At 32.7% G+C, this 18,796-nt stretch overlaps 1 protein-coding gene across 3 annotated transcripts in view; it reads left to right on the top strand.

Moving 5' to 3' along the window:
- Nucleotides 1–16,687, top strand: part of LOC111627488 — an 89,820-nt gene extending 73,133 nt beyond the window's left edge. For all 3 annotated transcript variants that reach the window (XM_023371065.1, XM_023371064.1, XM_023371063.1), the window contains exons 3-4: nt 8,861–9,023; nt 14,869–16,687. In XM_023371065.1, the coding sequence (XP_023226833.1) occupies nt 8,861–9,023; nt 14,869–15,999 (1,294 nt within the window). In that variant the 3' untranslated portion in view covers nt 16,000–16,687. The remainder of the gene's footprint in view (nt 1–8,860; nt 9,024–14,868) is intronic.
- Nucleotides 16,688–18,796: the final 2,109 nt, after the last annotated feature.

Raw genomic sequence — 18,796 nt, 5'->3', positions numbered from 1 at the left:
AAGATGCGGAGGAAAATCCTCACACGATCCGTTTCCTCAAACATTTTCCTTCAGACAATATAAAAGAATGAGGAGAAGAAGTGGATTCATTTGTTTTCGGTGATACACAAGAATGGTAAAGAAAATAAGGTATCAAAGGATATGAGAATAGTAAGAAATGTGTGTTTTCAAGATTCCTTATGAATTTCCACAGGATAAGAGTAAAGGGTGCGGAGGAGGATGTCATCTTTTGTATTCATTATGGAAGAACACTTCTCAATGTATAAGGAATATTTAAAATGGAGTCAAAGACTTGCTAAAATATATAATTTCACTAGTTCTTCCCTTTAGAATTTTTCGGTTAGAAAACTTTCGAGTGGACGGTTTTTATAATGATTCAAAAAAAAAACTGCAAAAAATAACGTTGAATTTTTAAACAAATCTCATTCAATCGAAAAGAACTCTTGAAACTGAAGTCGTTTTCTGTATTGGAAAAGTTCCAATCGTTAAAACTTGCTGACATTGCTATGAATAGATGTACTGAATGATTGATAAGATTTCTAAATATGGAGATAAACTTAGTTTCTATAAAGTTTAGGTTAAGACAGTGATTTTAATAATCTTTTCCGCATCTTAATCAAATTCGACGTTTTAGTTGCAACAAGTTCAAACTTTGCTTATTTTCTATGTTAAAACGAATTTCACTTTTAATTAAATTTATCCCGAAGAGGAGGAGGAGGAGAAGGAGCAGAAGCAGTAAGAGGAGAGAGAGAGATAGAAGAGGAAAGGTTGAAGTTTTGTATTAAAACTATTATTTTCTTAAAGGTAGCTTCAGTTGCAATCAAGAGCCGGAAGGAACAGTGTTCCGAATTTAGCGTAGTCTCATAGGAACCATCAGTTTGAAGCTTTAGATTTGTTTATAGTTATTTCCGCCGGGATGAAAATTTTGCCAAAGCTGTCTTGAGACTTTCTGCATTCTTCCGATAGTATAGACAAACAAACTAGTGTCTTAAGTTTCATCTTTGCCTTCGAGTCGTTGGCTGAATAAATAATGGAGCAGTTCGGAAAAGTCATAAAAATATAGCCCATCCCTGAGGAGGGAAGGTGCGAATGTTAACAAGTCCACCGATATGCGATAGGAATTGAAGGATGTGGTAAAATCTCTCGAGGTTTTACGATAAATAACACAATATTTATGAGATTAACAAGTATTTTCTTCATTAAAACTTTTGAATTATACAAGTCACGATCTTTTATAATGGTGAAGAAATTGTTTATCTCTTCTAGAAGATGTCTACCAGCTTATGTACAAGTATTTATCGTATTTACTTCACCAGGTGACGTATCGTGTCGTGGAAACATCAGTCACAAGTTGTCATCGTTCGAACAACAGGAAATAGCATACCATTTTCCAATTTTGTAGGAGAATTATTTAGAATTTCAACGTAGAATAAATGGAAATAGAAGTGGATACGAATTTTTTCGTAAGATAACAACTCTAAATTTTTACGACACATTTTCTTAGTTTTTATTTATTTAGATAATTATTGAGGATGTTTAGAATAGAATGTTCATGGTTTCTAAATGGTAAAGTAGTTTTAAACGCATCGAAGAAAGTTCTCCACTAAATCCTGTTCGTAACAGTTCTTTCGTGAAGAGAGGTTAGTACATCGTTGTCTCTGTAACGAGACAATATAACTTTAAATAGCTGAGTGTAATGAAGTTAAAACGTGATTCCAACGTAGAATGTTGTCTATTATAAGAATAGTATGTGTTTCTCCTTACTTTTCAACACGTTTATCCAGGATGAAGTTAGAGCATTGATGCTGATAGAATCCTTCGATTTATCTTTTATTTTAATCAACATTATCAAAAAAAATCTATCAGTGTAAACGCAATAAATCGTCTTATTTGCGATACAGAGCTTAAATTGAGTAGAGAATTTTCATTTTATGTTGAGTGACAGCTTGTTTAAAGCATCACTCAACCGTGAAAACAGCGTGATGTGTCATTTATTGCTTAAGATATTTTTCGTTAACGATACAAATTCTTTTCAAGTTATAATTTTAACAAAATTATATTTAAAAATATTAAATGGAAAGTCTTTTTATTTAAGAGAAGCTTTAAAAAATTTCAAATTTATATATCTATATAGAGACAAGAGAATCCTTTTAAGATTCGGTTGAAAGAATTGCTTCGTTCTTTGTCTTTAACTACGCAGACCTTTTATATTGAATTTCTTGACTAGAAATTCAACCCCCCCGATCAATATGTCGAGGTTCTTCTTAAGTAGCGGCCTTACATTCACTTTTGTTACGCATTTTAATAAAGCAACTGTATTAATGTTTCTGTCAAGTTGACTCTAGTCGATAGCAGCTCTAAGTATTGTTTACATCCAGCAGTTTTCTAGTCAACAACAGATTTTTCCAAACGAAATTATAAGGCAAGGAGAAAGTTTAAAAAGAATCCTAACACGATTAAAAATTAGTTAGAATCCTTTTTTTTCAAGTATAGAAAATAATTTCGATAGCATAAGATGTGTATCCAATACTACATCAAAGCTTTACAATAAGCCGATTAATACCTTCAACAAGCTGCTTATAAACTAATTCTTTTTGAGGAGCCAAATCGGATCCAAGCTTTAACTCCCTCCTGCTATACAATTGTAAGAAAAGCCTTCAGGGAGGAGTAACTGCTTTAAGAATTACGACGTGAAAGCAACAAAGAAAATCGAACAGGCAATCAGAATCTTAGTAATCTTTTTGCTGAAGAGATGGACTCGTGTCAATTAGCCAATATTTGCATGTTGTAAGATCTATTTAATGGTTTTAGAGAAATAAATTTTGTATAATTATTGAGAAAACTTCAAAATTTAACTATTTTCTTAAAGAAAATCTTAAATTATTTATCCTATTTCTTATATAAAATCTACTTTAATCAGTTGGAATCGTGAAGTTCCTTTCTTCGCCTAATCTTCGCGTTGATTTATAGTTTATTTTAGTGTAGATTGTTGTCTTCTTAGAAAAGATTTTGCATTTCTTATCATAGAACATCTCTTATTTTTCTAATCATAAATCTACTTTTGATATCAGATCAAAAACATCAATGTTAATGATGATCCTGCTTTTCACGAAAGAGTGAAGAGGCATCACTATCTTCATTATACAACACAGCAATACTGCAATGAAAATAAGAGATTGTACTATACAATATTAATCATAATTATGATCATTACTATTATATTTTTCTTTAAGATTTAACATTAATGATAGAAGCTTCAGCATAAATACTGATGATGATTCCGCTCTCTGATGAGAAGGAAGGATAATCATCAGCATTAATGTTTGACTTTAAAGCTATTAATGTTACAGAAGCTCATTTTCTTAAATCAGAACTCACTTTTCCTGTAAGATTCATCATTAATAATCATAACGACCTTTTATGAGATGAAGAAGCGTGATGATGATCATCATCTCTGATTCTCCTCGTGTAATTTTTACTGATATATAAGCACTTCTTTTCTTAAATAGAAATTAATTTGGAACAATTTCCAGTAAAAATGTTTTCAAATTGATGATGTTATCTACAGTGGAACCCATTAGTCAACTTCAATTCCAATGTTTTTCTAATTCAATATAACTCAGTAATTATATAAATTGCGAAAATTTCATATTAATTGTTAGAGTCATTAATAAAGCACTCAAAGGCATTATGAGAACAGAAAGCTAATCAGACTTAAGATAATTGTTTACATACAAAATCAGTTTCTAGAGATTCTTACCTTTTGTAAAGCTGAATTCGCATTACTGGAGCTTTAATAATTATCCCTCAAAGGGATAAACCAATCTTTACTCGCTGACCCTACGTTGTTAAAGGGATTGAGGGTCACGAGACATTTCGCTCTCGAAGCGTGATGTAGTGTATTCTGGGAACGTGTATTAATGAAATTACTTCATTCACTAGGGGAGTCTTGTCATCTAATTACGTAATACTGCCTTTGTGTGAGAAAAGTACTGTTGGATGTATTAATTAGTGCACAGATAGTCTTACTCTACCTGAGTATCACTGTAATTTCTGTTATCTCATCAGGGATCGCTTCGGATTTCATACAAATTGTTTTCACTCGCTTGTCTCCTACTGTTAATTATAAAGTAGCTTCCTTAGGAAAATTCGGATGTTTATTCTATTTAAATTGTAGAAAATCTTCTAAGCAGCTCAGACTTCCCATATACTTATTTATAATACTTTATATTCTTAGAAATTCTATTCTCCAGTTCAAAACCTTTACATGACTTACTCGACCATTATAACTTTCAGAAATGTTAATGTCACATCTGATTTACTTCGCTAGAATGACTGGCACAATAGAAAGATTATTTAGCTAAATTGTATGCCTCAATAGAAGGCATAATCTAATAGGTTACTAGGCCCAATACAGAACTTATTCTAAATAAATATACAAGGAAAAAAATAATTTATTAAATTCTTTACTGTACAGAAATGGATGTATTGATTCACATTCGAGAAAATTTATTTTTCATCCAAAACTTAAAACCTTCAGAAATTTAAACTTTTATCCTTAAATCTACGAAAATCTGGCCAGAAAGCTTAAACATCAACTCTCCAAATCAGGTAAAATCCTCAGGATCTTAAACATCTATCCATCTCGACTATTAAACACCTAGAAAGTTTAAACACCACCCTCTGCAAGCTCGAAAAATTCAAAATTTTTCTCACTTATACACCGTTTCTAGAAGAACCTTTTCCCATACTTTCCTCATCATAAAATGTTTTAAGTAGTAAATACTTTCTTAAATAGATTTTTTGGAGAAGAGGATTAAAGGAAAGAAGAAGAAGGAGGAGGAGGAGGAGGAGAGGGGAAAGAAAGAGCAAGAAACTCCAACTGAAAGGATGAAAATTAATATATTTTTCGATAGGAAAGCTAAGCTTAACAGTTAGGAAAGAAGTAGCAGTTAGTAATAGTGTCAAACTGTTAAATCTAATAGAAGATAAAGAAGAAAAGAAGTTTGGAGGAAGAAGAAGAAAAAAAAAAAATGCAGCAGTAGTAGTTGTAGTTGTAGTAGAAGCAGCAGTAGGAGAAGCAGTCCTCCTCGTACAGAACGTCTTCCAAGCTTTGTCAGCAAGAATCTAGCTTTTACAGGGGTACAAAATTACATTTCGTTCAAACTCGAAACATGGTATTGCGACAAAAATAATCCTGAAACCTTTCTTGGTTTAGTGGTTCGACTGATTGAATCTGTTCGCTTGGCTCACGACTCGAGTAGAGTCAGCAGCTAAACTTTTATTCTTACCTTTGTCCATTTTGTTAACTCTTGTCCATTGGACATTTCGGGTCAGTTCACATCAAGTCAAGGGAGCTGTAAGGATATATCGTCTGTACACAGTATAAAAGACACAATTCCGATTCGATTTCAACTCGGTGATAAGTTGTAAACATCTCTAAATATACTTTTTTTATATATAAAGTAGCTCCTCATATATATATAAAGGAGTTATACAAGCTCCTGAAGTGATGCGGAATCTGCTCTTTCTTTATCTTTACTCTTCTCTGCTCTCCAGCTTCCTTAATCTTCTCAGCATCTTTATGCATGTAAATAATTAAAATAAATATTAAAAAATGATATAAAATTAAACATTAAAATTATTTTAAAAAATTAATTTTTAGTGTTATTTTTATTAAAATTAATTACACGCTGTAATGATTTTATTCGAGTGACTCTTCTCCTCCTCCTCCTCCTTTTTCTCTTTTCCTCTCACATACAATGAAAATAATAAATTTTTATGTATTTTTACTTGATTATTTTATGTAAATATTTAATTTCTAAATAGCTAAATTTTGTAAAAATTTAATTTTAATGCGGTTTATTTTTTATGTAATTAATTAATTAATTATCTTTCAGGTGCAATTTTTTAAACAATATTTAACACTTGAAATTTTTAAACATTACACGAATAATGTATTATTTATTATTATTATTTTATTACTGATTCTTTAAAAATTTTATTAAATTATAAATTTTAAGGATAGCTTTTAAGGATAATTTTACAAATAGGATAAACTCCCGATCTATAAGTCCCTACCCCCTATTGATTCAATGATCTTCTACTATAAGTAATTTATTAATAGCTAAATATCTGAATAATTTTATATAGAATTTATATTATTGATGATTAATACTTTTGATATATTACAATGTAAGTAATTTAAATCTTCTTAATAAGCTTCTTCATTACCATAGATAAAAGAATACTTCTTTTGATTTAACAGCAATTTTCCTAAAAATTAATTACAATTAAGGTTAATTTTACTGTAATTACATTACTGATGATCAGTAGATGCTTAACAATTTACATTATAATCGATAATTATAGAGAACAATTGGAGAATAACAATAAACCCACGATCTCTATGCATTAGAATAGATTCCAGTATTTAAAAATAAAATAATTAAAAATCTGCTTACATTTTAATGTAGTTACATTACTAATACTGATTAAATGAAGTTAAAGTAGTAAATAAGTCGATTATTTAATAAATTAATATGTAAAAAAAGGAAAAAAAATTTCAACTCATCTTCAGCATCCTTTCATGGAAGCTGAGCATCAGTTGAACCGAGTTGTGTGCTAAAAGTATTCTGCAGATAATTAACGAAAGACAATAATTATATTTACTGATGTTTAATAAATATTAATGAAAGGGAAACGATACAAAACAATTGTAAAGAAAGAATAAACTTCTGATTGTTCATATGCTTATGGAATTTCAAGAATTCTTATTCTTAGATCTTCAGCAGCATTTCAATTAACCGATAGATCGTGAGCTGTATTTAAATTATATATGATGTGTTACGCATCAGAAATCTCAACTTCCTTCTTCTCTATTGATTTTTCTTAAAAAAGAAACAAGGAAGGGGAAAAAGTAGAAAGGCAGAATGAGTTGAGAGGATTATAAGCATCCCTTATATTTTTGTAAATAAAATTTATATTTGTATTGCCTTTGTGTATGGGTGGATGGATTCTTTACTTTTTTTTATTTTTTTTATGTATGAAAAAGGTTATTTTTGCACGGATTCACACACAGACTCACCATTATTTTTGTAGGAGAGAGATCAAGAGAAAAATCTGAAAGATGAATAAGTAAGATAAAATGCAGATGATGCAAGATATCTGTAAAATTTTCTTAATTTCAACTTATCTTTATCATCTTTTCAAGTATTATTATTAAATTTTATTTTATACAACATTTTTTTAATTTCAAATTAGAATTGTATAGCTATTTTCCTAGTGTTAATGATGTCGAGTTTCTTGTAATTAAGCCATTAAATAAGTGATAATTAAATAATATTACCGATCTTATTTAACAAGAAACTGGTTTAAAAATAATATTTTGAAGATTACATAAAGAGGAATTTAATTAAAAGCATCCTCTTAGTATTTTTCTTCTGGATATTCTGATAAGAAACTCGTGTTCCAAGTGCTTAGTTGATGATTGAATGTTGTTAGAAGTCCATTCTTGTACACAATTAAGGATAAAGGGGAGGGGGTCGATTCTAGTTAGTTGCTGGCTTGCTACGTGTTTTCGAAGCGTGATTATTTGAGGAAAAGGTTAGAAAAGTACCGCTGCTTTCGTTACTTTTAAAGAAAGTACTACTACAAGTCGTGACTTATCTGCATTTGCATTCAATAAATGTTGCTACTAGCGAATGTCAAAAGATGAAATCCTTTGAGAATTTATTCTTTTTTTTTTTACTGAAATTTAAACAGTTACTCGTGTTTAAATTTAGAAATTTTTAATGCAATTTTCTTTATTATCTCTCATTTGTCTACTTATCTTTTATTATACTCCCTCATCTTTTCTATTGTATTACTCTTCCTCATCTTATATGTTATTTCAATCTTTCTTTTCTTCATCATAATCACCTTCGTCTTTATTCGATATATTATTTTACATAGACATTTTCGTTTCCTCCTCGTTTCATAATTTCTATTTTATTCCCATTCCTGCTTTTATTATCTTTTTCGTTTCTCCATCATCTTTTTCTTTATTCTGAATACCTTTCCTCTTCCTGATTCAATATCCTCATTTTCCTCCTCTTCCTCCTCATTTCTTCTCCTCATCCTCATCCTCATCCTACGTATTCTTTAACCGAACGAATTGTTATTAGAAGATGAGAGATATTTATCTACAATAATGTGACTTATGTGAAACGTTTGTATGTGGAAGAAAAATCCAACAATTGAGTGAAAAGGGGGCGAAGACAAATGACGTTATTTGTAGCAAGTGGGAAAACGTATAGCTGTAATTATCCGCGCCAGATAAAACGCATCTCGCACACAACTACTAAATCCGTAAGTTGCAACATACGTCAATGTCGAGGTTAGACGCCACCCCCTGGGTAATAAAACCGCTCATGAACGGATCACGTGCCTCTTGTTGGACCCTGTGATGAAATTACAACAATACCAAAAGGCCAAAGATCTCATAAATTTACAAAAATGTGTGTTGTTTCCTGTTAGTTTCCACTGATTTTTCATTGTTAAATATAATTTTTACATTACAAATAAGTGATTTTACGGGAGCAGAAAATATCGATTTTTATATTTATATTTGTTTCCTCTTACTAAAATATATTCTTTGATCGAGGAAACAATGCTGTAAAATGTATAAAACATGATAAATATATAAATAAATATCTATAATATCTATATATATGTTTGTGGGTAGAGTATAGAGAGGGGTGATCTTATCCATATGATAAAATCTTGCTGTAACATTCAATTTTGATGAGATACACCCCAAGTTAAGGTATGATAAAGTATATATTATGTTTATGTATTTAATGCCGATATATTGTTACAGACACAAGAAGAAAGTCCAGCATTTCCTGCCATGTAAGGAGGGCCACCAAGGGCGTTGTGAACTGTCCACATCAAACGGCCTTACGTACGACGATATGTTGATCAATCACCATCCCACAAGACTTCCAAATACTTCTAATCCGCATACATTGACGCCTATAGAAGTAAGTTAACTTACTTTTGGACTCGCTCTTTTATATGTGGTTAATTTACCTTTCGAATCAACTGCAGTAGTCGGATAACGTGTGTTAATTTAATTTTGGGCTTCGTAGAAGTGAGAATGTACGTTTGAGTTTACCTTTATAGAAACGAGTTAACACAACTCGGATGACTTCTATAAAATGGATCCACAGTTTCGTAAATTCACTTCAGTTAAAGAATACATAGAATGAGGAGGAAAAGAAAAAGAGGATGAGGAAGAGAAGAGATAAAGAAGATGAGGAGAATGTGAGAAAATAAGGGAGAAACTAGAAAAATAATATCAGGATGGATCCAGAATTGAGTTACCTCACTTCTATAGTAGAAGTTAATTCAGAGTTGCGTTAAATTGCTCATGTAAAAGGGAATTCAAAGTTCAATTAACTCACTTCTATAGAAGTAAATCCAGACATGGGTAACTTCTATAAAATTGGATCCAAAATCTGGATCTATTTTAATAGAAGTGAGTTAATTTTACTCTAAATCCTTTTCTACAGGAGTAATTTAACTGGATCCACTTTCACTCTAGAAGTGAGATGACAATTCTGGATTCATCGTGGTATTATTTTTCTAGCTTCTTCCTTATCATGTCATCTTTTCATTCTCTTCTTTATCTTCATCATTTTTATCTCTCTTCTTCTCCTCCTCCTCATCCTATGTGTTTTTTTGAGTAAAATGAGTTAACTCAACTCTGGATCCAATTCTGTAGAAGTGAGTTAACTCTGCTTTCCTACACATAATCTACCTTTTTGTAGAAAAGTTTTATACCTCAGAAGGTATAGAACTACCCCAACTGAAGTTAATAAACTCATTTATATACTAATTAATTAAAATTTCGAAAACAATATGTAACTTTTACTACAAACAACTCCATTAAGTTAAATACAGATCGATTCTTCGTGTTTTTTTTATGGTGTAAGATAGAAATTGCCAAAAAGTCTGGAAAATGACCTTTTTATAAAGTAATCACTCCATCGTCGAGTCGAATCGTACAAAAGGGCAAGAAAACTTTCTACCCTTCTAGATGCGTGTCCATTGTTCACGTTACAAAAGCCCATCTCTTAATCCAACCATCATTGGAAAAGAAGATGGAGGACTTAGCCTTGAGGTGGATGTTAGGAGGTTGGAAATTAGCGGACGAACGAGCAAATACCCTGTGAGATAACAGTTTAACTTCAACCCAAGACTAAAGATAGTCCAGATAAGAATTGTTTCTGCTGCAATTAATTCCCATTGGAGTTGATTCTGCAATGCGGTATCTTTTGTTTGTCGTTCTTGATGAAAACTCGCTGTTTACAACTGAGAGGTGCATAAGATGAAGGATTTTAAACCCTTTCCCGTACTGATTTTATACTTTATCTTTCATTTTATCTATATATAAACCTATTTACTATCAATTTTTGGAAGAATTTTATCGCTTATCTTAATTAAAATTTATATTTTTTAAATTAATTAGAAAACTGTTTAGTGTTTCTATATATATTTTCCATACATTTATTCTTTTCATATAGGTATTTTGGTAAAGATTTTTCTGTAATTTAAACTAGTTGAATTTAAATTTATGGAGGAATTTATCGAAATCTCTTGTCTAGCTCGAAGAAATGTCGTTATTTACAACTGAAAATCATTAGAAATATCTAAAAACACCAAATTAATAATATTTTAATGTCATTTTATATACTTGGATCATCAGGAATATCGTGGAACTCCTTCTCTTACACGTCTTTTCAGTTTTTCCTCATATTTATACATGGATAAGTTAGAAATCTCCTATTTAAAACCATAATTTACAACTAAAATCGTTAAAAATAGTTCAAAATCATTAAATTAACGATTTTTAGTTGTAAATTATGACGCTTCTTTAAGATAAACAGGAGATTTCTAACTAATCCATGTATAAATATGAGGAAAAACTGCTAAGAGAAGGAGTTCCACGATATTCCTGATGATCCAAGTATATAAAATGACATTAAAATATTGTTAATTTTACGGTTTTGAGCTATTTTTAACAATATTTTAACGTTGTTTTATATATTTGGATCATCAGGGATATCCTACTTTCTTTTTCTCTTACTCATCTTTGCAGTTTTTCCTCATTTATCCCTGCATTTTCTACAATTTTTACTCTGTTTTCTACTAGATCAGCAACAGACTACTATAGAATATTTACCCATACGTGTGCACTTTTATCTTCTAGAATAAATAAATTTATCTATAAATCTTCACTGCGAAAACATATTTGTTTATGTGTATGCATTCACAGTAATGCCACTAGTACTGAAGATATACAACTAAGATGAATCGATCACAATTTACTAAAGTAATATTAGAAAAATGCGGTGCTTTCAGTATGCTTAGGAAATCATCAGTTGTTATATATTTCTATCTAGACAAGTGGGAAGAGTAGAGAGGAAGAGGGAGAAGTAATTTCGTGTTATTGCAATGTCCTTTATCAAATTCCTCATCGTTTGTGCCTCCTCCTCTTCCCCCCGATTTTAAAAGCACCCTGTCACGTTTTAAAACTTTTCCAACTTGGCCAACGAAGGAGCGTGACGCATCACGCAATTCGTGAGCTTGGTTTATCTCGCCACCTCCTCTGGTCATTTCTCTCCTGTACATAATGCGATTCTGGCTTCGTGATAGTGATGCAGATGATGCCCCTAGCTTCCTAATAGCCACATCATGGAAATAGCCACTCAGAATCTAAGAGGGATGATGGAAATTGGAAAACAAGATACTGTTTTCTAACACGAAATCAAGCACGAAAGCAAAACTTGTAAGAAAAAAAAAATAAGAAGAAAACAAAGCATCAAGAGGGAGTAGAATGTGTGTGTGTGTATATACAATAATAAAAGGAGCGATAAGTTATATAAATGGAAGAAATGGAAGAAAATGTCGATTCTTTTAACAAAAGTAATGGATAATCTACATCCTCCGGGGCAATTTTTCTTGAAAAAATTAAAAATAACATTCCATTTCGTTTTTAAAGTTATAAAAATATGAGTTATAATATTCTTTTCTTCTTTTTCTTTACTGATGGAGGAATGTGTGTAAAGAAGAGCGATGCGAATTACTACCCCAGGCTGCCAATCATAGATCTAAAGCCTAGAGCATCCGCAATCTGTATCCTCTTACATTATTCATGTGGTAGCAGTGCGCACGGGGACCAGTAATTGCGATTACAACGCATCGCTTTCAAATAATTATACAGACACGTCTTCCATCCTCCCTAATTGTTCTGATAACCCGAATGGCACAGGCTCTTCCACGTTCTCTTACCATGCTTCACTCAACACCTGACGTCTGATGCGACGATGAACATTGTTGTTATGCTAGCATTTTATTTAACGACGTAACGAGCTAAATGATATATCGTAACTACGAAAATGTGGCTGAGTCACTCGACAGAAAAAAAAGAGGAAATGCATCGTCTGTTTGCAAAACACCAATTCATTATTTGTTTATGGAGTTTAAGAAAGATTATACAAAAAAGAACACAAACAAACCTCTCTACTTTTTACAATGAGGCATTTTTTACGTGTAACTTTGCCCCTTATCAGGTAATATGAGGAATAATTTAGCTGCAGATCTGTAGTTTATGTATGTATTTCCAGCTTAATTTATGCATCTATTAATTATAGTTATATTTACTTTATTAAGGGGATGAATTTACTCTTACTGTACATTCTAATGAGGAGCACAATCTCTTTCCTCATCCACTTAATCTATAGAAAGTAACATTTAAACGAATTGATATGCCATAATCTGGTTTTTAATTGCAGGGTATAAGAAGTAAATATAGAAATCTGGCATAAAGGAAGAGAAATTTGATCCAGACAAGAAAAAAAAAAAACACTTTATTTCTAGTTAACATTTACAATAATTAAAATTCAGAGAATCAAATGAAACTCTAACTTATTGGAACTGAAACTCGCTAGAGTCCTTCTTATTTTCCTATATATAAACACCGTGAGCTACTTCATTCGACTGTTTCAAAGATCTATCAGATTTCTCTTGTCATTCCAGTCACCTCATTAAGGAAACTCTTTTTTTTTTTATCCTCAATCCTTTATCTTCGAGTTCTTTTTCCAGTTTTCATTTCGCATCTTAAATTACGATGTTCTTGACGAAAGAAGGAAAGATTGTCTGCTTCCTTAAGTACTTTTTTCTGCTCTCTCTTTCTCTCATCCTTTCTCCTTCTCTTTCTCGGCTTTCAAGATTTGTGAATAATTTTATCTTAGTTTAAGTTATTGTTTTTAATTCTGTCATCATTAATAAATTTTTGAAAAGTAAGAAGAATTCATTTTAAATAGATTTTTATCAGCAGCGGTGTGTTTTCTACACTTAAAGAAGGATGCTAAAGTTAAACTCTTCTGTATAAAAATTTCGCATACGAAATTTTGGCACGTGAAAAACGACTTTTTTGAAGCCATATCTTTAATTAATGACAGAAATTTTTACAGAATTAAGTAGGAAATTTATAAAAATGGCTACCTTAACTTGAAATTAAATAGTTACTACTATAAATGCTTGTAAGTCTCGCTAAGTTTGTGCGTGTGTTTAACTCTTTCTGACCTTGAAGAGGGATGAAGGATGAAATTTATTTCTTGTAGATACAGTAAACACGATTAACATGTTTTGGTATAAGATATACTTTTTTTTTTTTACTTTTGCAAATCCCTCATACCCCACATGACCATATATCAAGCTACATGTTAACAACTTAAGTGTTTACTTAAAGAACGTTGGTCCTTTGCAGCAGCAACTATTTAAGAATCCGACTGACAAGACTTACATTTGTTCGGTCGTTTGGACTGTCTGCTACAGACGTTCATTTTTCACAACGCCAGCAGGGGTCGGTGTTGTATTACTGATGAACAGGAGGATTACCGAGCTTCTCCTTTCTTTGTCTTTCATTTTAATGCATCGAGATGGAATCCTGGCACAATTTGCTGAATGCGCTCTATGTATTCTCATGTCTAAACATCACCCAATCAACAGCTGGGTGCGGTTCGAATCTATGAATACACCAGAAACTAGAGAGAAAAAATGATACAGATAGAGAGGTTTGTACGTCGTAGATGAGAAAATCGATAGGGTACAGATTGGCACGTTTTCCATCCCCGACGATTAACGACTGCTTGATAGTATAAAGAGCATTCAGTTTAGCTATTGTCGGTTGAGTAATGTGGAAACTGTCTGCCACCTTATCGTTCACAAATCTTCGTCTTCGGAGAATTTCGGTTTATAATCAAGTACAAGTATATAAGGCGTATTGCAGCAACTAAGAAGCGTCAAGAGGACAGTCGGAGTGGTAAATCATGGCGATTTAAGCAGCGATTTGTCAGCTGTCAGAACGTCATTGTGAGAGGACACCATCCATCTTTCTCTGTCTCGTATTGGAACGGCAGTTTGTAGCGGGCCACTGCCAACGTCTTTGGACTAACACCGATAAGGATGATGATCGAAACGACGAGTCTTTCTCCGAGACGGCATGATCGTCTCCTCCTTTCCAGACAGAATGACAAACGACCAATTTCCAACATCGTTCTCGACCTCTTCAACCACACTGTCTACCTACGGAATATCCTATACTACTGGCAGACGAGCATTATTCGGGGCGCCTGTAAAGCTTGTTTCTCTGCACAATTGACTGCTTGCAGGTGAAGCCGAACGTACAGACGAGATGATTTTAAAGTTTAAAATATATTGTTAAATTTAATGTAAATATTTTAAAAATTATTTTAACATTTTTAAAAGCTGAATAGACGTAAGTGACGTTTGCATTGCTGTTTTCTTTTTTTCTTTCAGTTACTGGATGTCAAGTACAGTGGATTTGTGCCGGGTCATTTTGGACATTCGAACTGCAGTTTTGGAGTTAAAGATATGTCGGGAAGTCGAGGATCGAGGAATCGAGATCATTTCAACCCCATTTACGAAGAAGTATCGGGTGGTTCCGAAGAAAAGAGTAGAAGTTACTATTCCGACATCGATGACAGTGAAGTAGATCGAAGAACTGTTGCTAGCGAAGACGAATTCGCTGAAGATGAACTCAGCGTGGCAGAAGTACCCGTTGATGTGAATCAGCTAAGGTCGGATTCTAGCAGTCTTCGAGGTTCTACGGGCGGAGATTTGTGTGACAGCAGTGATTCGGAAAAGAGGTGTTGTGAGAAGGAAGAGTACGATTGCAAGATGCAAGATGTGACAGGAATGAAAGGACACGCTGCCAAATCGCGTTCCTTAGAGCGAAACAAAGATGGTCACGCTAGCGAAGCGAAACAGAATTATTACATGAAGAAAGTATTATCTCCAGACTTTTCTTATTCGGAACTTCAAGAAGGTGTACAAGTCACCCATATTCCTCGCTCCACTTCCGGTTCGCAGAGAGACAGTGGTCTCCCGCACAGCAGTAATAGTATGGAATTGGATTTGGGACAAGCTAGTTCGGTACACAATCATTCTTCTTCACCTTCCGACCCATCCCCTTACGGAGGCGTGATGGAACCACAGACTTTTGCCGGTTTCTTCAGGATTACTACAGACTCTCCACCTCCACCTCCTTACACACCATCCGGATGCCATAGAGAAGCGCATGTGACTAAATCGGCACGTCTTCCGGATGCGTTATTGGCAGAATTGGGACAGAAATTAGGATCACCTTACCTTCCCCCTATGAACAGGGGTCACACGTACAATCCGTCAGGACGTGTTCCCACTCCACCACCACATAACTTTTATTCGTGCTTGGAGGAGGACGAAGGTCCATTTACTATAGATGGAAGTCGGCACAGAATGATGTCAACCGGAAGAATTCGTCAATCAGAAACAAGACCCTGTCGAATGGGAGGATCGTTCTCTCATAGACTCTTAATGTCGAATAAAGACAGGGCCAGGACACACATTTCTGAGGAATGTGATTCTAGAACAGCAAGTAGCACGTGACTTGATCTCAAATATTTATCCCTGGATGCAAGAAAATAAAGTTTTGCTGTGATAATGGTCGCGTCCCAAGCGCACTAATGTGTGCGATATTGTGACAGCTCAATATAGTACCAAGATGTTCTGATGTACTCAGTTGGCGATCGTCTCGCAGCTCCTTTTAAGTGTAACTCTACCGGTTACTTCTTAGCAATAAGTCATGTTGTTTCATCTTTTATTTTCTAAATTTTTTGTAAATCAATCAAACTTTTACTTTTCTCATTATTTATTATCTTTCCATTATATAAAAGCTGAGGGACGATTATTAAAAAAAAATGAAATTGTGTAGTGAATTGTATATTTGTACAGAAATTTGTAGATGCACCTGCTCAACAAGAGTAATAAAAGAAAAAAAAAATAAACAAAAAAAAATTCAGTAATGTTTGACACCTAACTGTAATAATTTCAAGTGAAAGTAGAAGTCGAGCCATCGATATTTGGTATATAAAAAATGGATAAATTTAATTTTTAGTCGGTTTGTATGGATAGAAAAGTGTCTGATATTGTGAGTTTGAATCAGGAAGGTGCAACAGTACATATCAATCCCAAGTTGTATTGCTTTAACACATCACTCGAAAGGTGATGATGAAAATAAAGATGCATATTACGCGTCCTTATTGATATCTTTGTATTATTACTGATTTATATTGATTATTCATAAAATAAAACACACCAAACTTTAATATTAATTGTTTAAATTAAACAGAAACGCCATCTTTTCTATAGTAGAAACGTTGTTAAATTATCGAAACATTTTTCTCGGTAAAAGTTCAGTATAAAATATTTCCACCCATAAAAGCGGTAGACTAGGATCAATTTCGTATATTTATTTATTCATAGACGTCTTGTCCGTTTTGAAAACTCCCTTTCTCGACTTTTTATGTCTTGAAGGATTTTTCTTTTGAATTCTGTCGAAAAAGTGAAAATATTCATTATTCATAATCGAAGACTGAAAAGATAGAAAGGTGTTGAATACACAATGGGTGTCGTTTGCTTTCTTCATAAGCAATCGATGTTTATATTTTCCTTCCCAATTTTTTTTTCATTCAAAATTTACGAGGGGAGAAAAATAAAATAAAATTTTAATCCTAAACCAATTTATCCTCCCTCCTAACAAAACATTATTTCACTTTTATACCTATAAATCTCTTGTTAAGATGGCGTGTTAAGTTATTACTTGAATACACGTCAGCGAAACAAACATACTTCCTTTCCTACTTCAGCAATAAAATTCGTATAATTCATAAAAAATTTTCGTTAAATAGGGCCATTCTTCTATAGAATTAAAATAGAATATGAAAAAATTAAAGTAAATCATTAATTGTTAGGGTGGTCGAGTAGTTAACGTGTCAGCTTATCGCTCTAGGGACCCGGAAACCGATCTGGACCGGTAAAACTTCAGGAATTCTTTGGGAAGTGTCCCTAAGCATCTTGTCCATTGTGGGCCTGGCCCAATTCATAATATACTTAATAAAAAGAACCCTTTTCAAGACGGAAAGACTTAAAGAAAAAGTACTAACTACGACTTGTGCCATGTATTGAAAGGAGAGATCATAAAACACTTGGATGGAAAAAATGACGATGAAACCACTTCAACTGTTATCTTTCAAATAATTAATATTATTATCATAACAAATTTACGAAAAAATAAAAAAAAATTCCTGGTATATTTATTTATTTAGTAGCAAATTGAACTGTTATGGGAATGGAATCAGAAAATTATACACTGGGTTTTCTCTTTCCTATTTTATTCAAGACAATTTGTCACGACTCGGAAGGAATGTCATGAAATATAAAACAGTTTGTTAGATTATCAGTGAGTATAGTATTTCAACGACGACACAACTGGTTAGCAACAGAAAAGACATTGATCGTCTCGATGTTTTCTTCAACTGAAGTATACTGATGTTATTTCTTTTCATATTCATAAACAAACACGTATTTTCAAGATATACAATTTCTTATGAAAAACAAAAAAAAGCATTCTTTGAACTTTAAATTTTCTATTTATATTGTGTTGTATTATAATAGAATATTTTAGCATAAACATTTGACTTTAAAAATTTATTAACAATTGCCATTCAAGTTTAAAGACATTGAAGAATCTGGAGAAAATAAGTCCAAATCTATATTATTTATCAGAATTAGTATGGATTGGGGTGCAGTTTCTAGTTCGTTATCTACGTTACTCAACCCCATTGCGGGTTAGATCCCTTTGTAAATGTGGCCGTTGCAAGGTCATACTATAATGGATCTGATTTCGAACACGATCCAGACCTTATAATTTATCATATGTAGTATGATTGAGCATCATTTTTCCATCCCTTGCCCTTACTGCTGACTCCACCAGCGGTCGAGTGGATAAAACTACTAAACACTAGTAGTTAGTGGCAGGTTCGCGCCTAATTAACAAACTGGCCACGTGGAGTTTTCCGTGTTTTCTTCGCGTGTCACCTAAATAAGGGCCATTCTTCTATAGAAATAGATTGCCCACGTGTTCGCTGCCTTATTTTAACAATACAATGTAGTCTTTTACATGTGGCCTGCCCATATTGGGCAAAATTGTGACTGCGAGACACCAACAAATCGCAGTCTATAATGTACTGTCGTCTCCCATTAGTATAATTTAATCTAAAATCACGAATACTTTAATTTTGTTTTAATCTATAATTTAAAAAAAACTAATAAAAATTAAAAATATATTACTGGAATTCTAAATTACATTTTTATTTTTCTTCTATTACTAATAAAATGTTTATTT

This window comes from Centruroides sculpturatus, unplaced genomic scaffold, assembly GCF_000671375.1.
Source record: "Centruroides sculpturatus isolate CEXI.00-Female unplaced genomic scaffold, Cexi_2.0 scaffold562, whole genome shotgun sequence".
NCBI lineage: Eukaryota > Metazoa > Arthropoda > Arachnida > Scorpiones > Buthidae > Centruroides > Centruroides sculpturatus.
The sequence above is the reverse complement of the archived record's forward strand: the minus strand, read 5'-3'. Positions and strand labels throughout refer to the sequence as shown.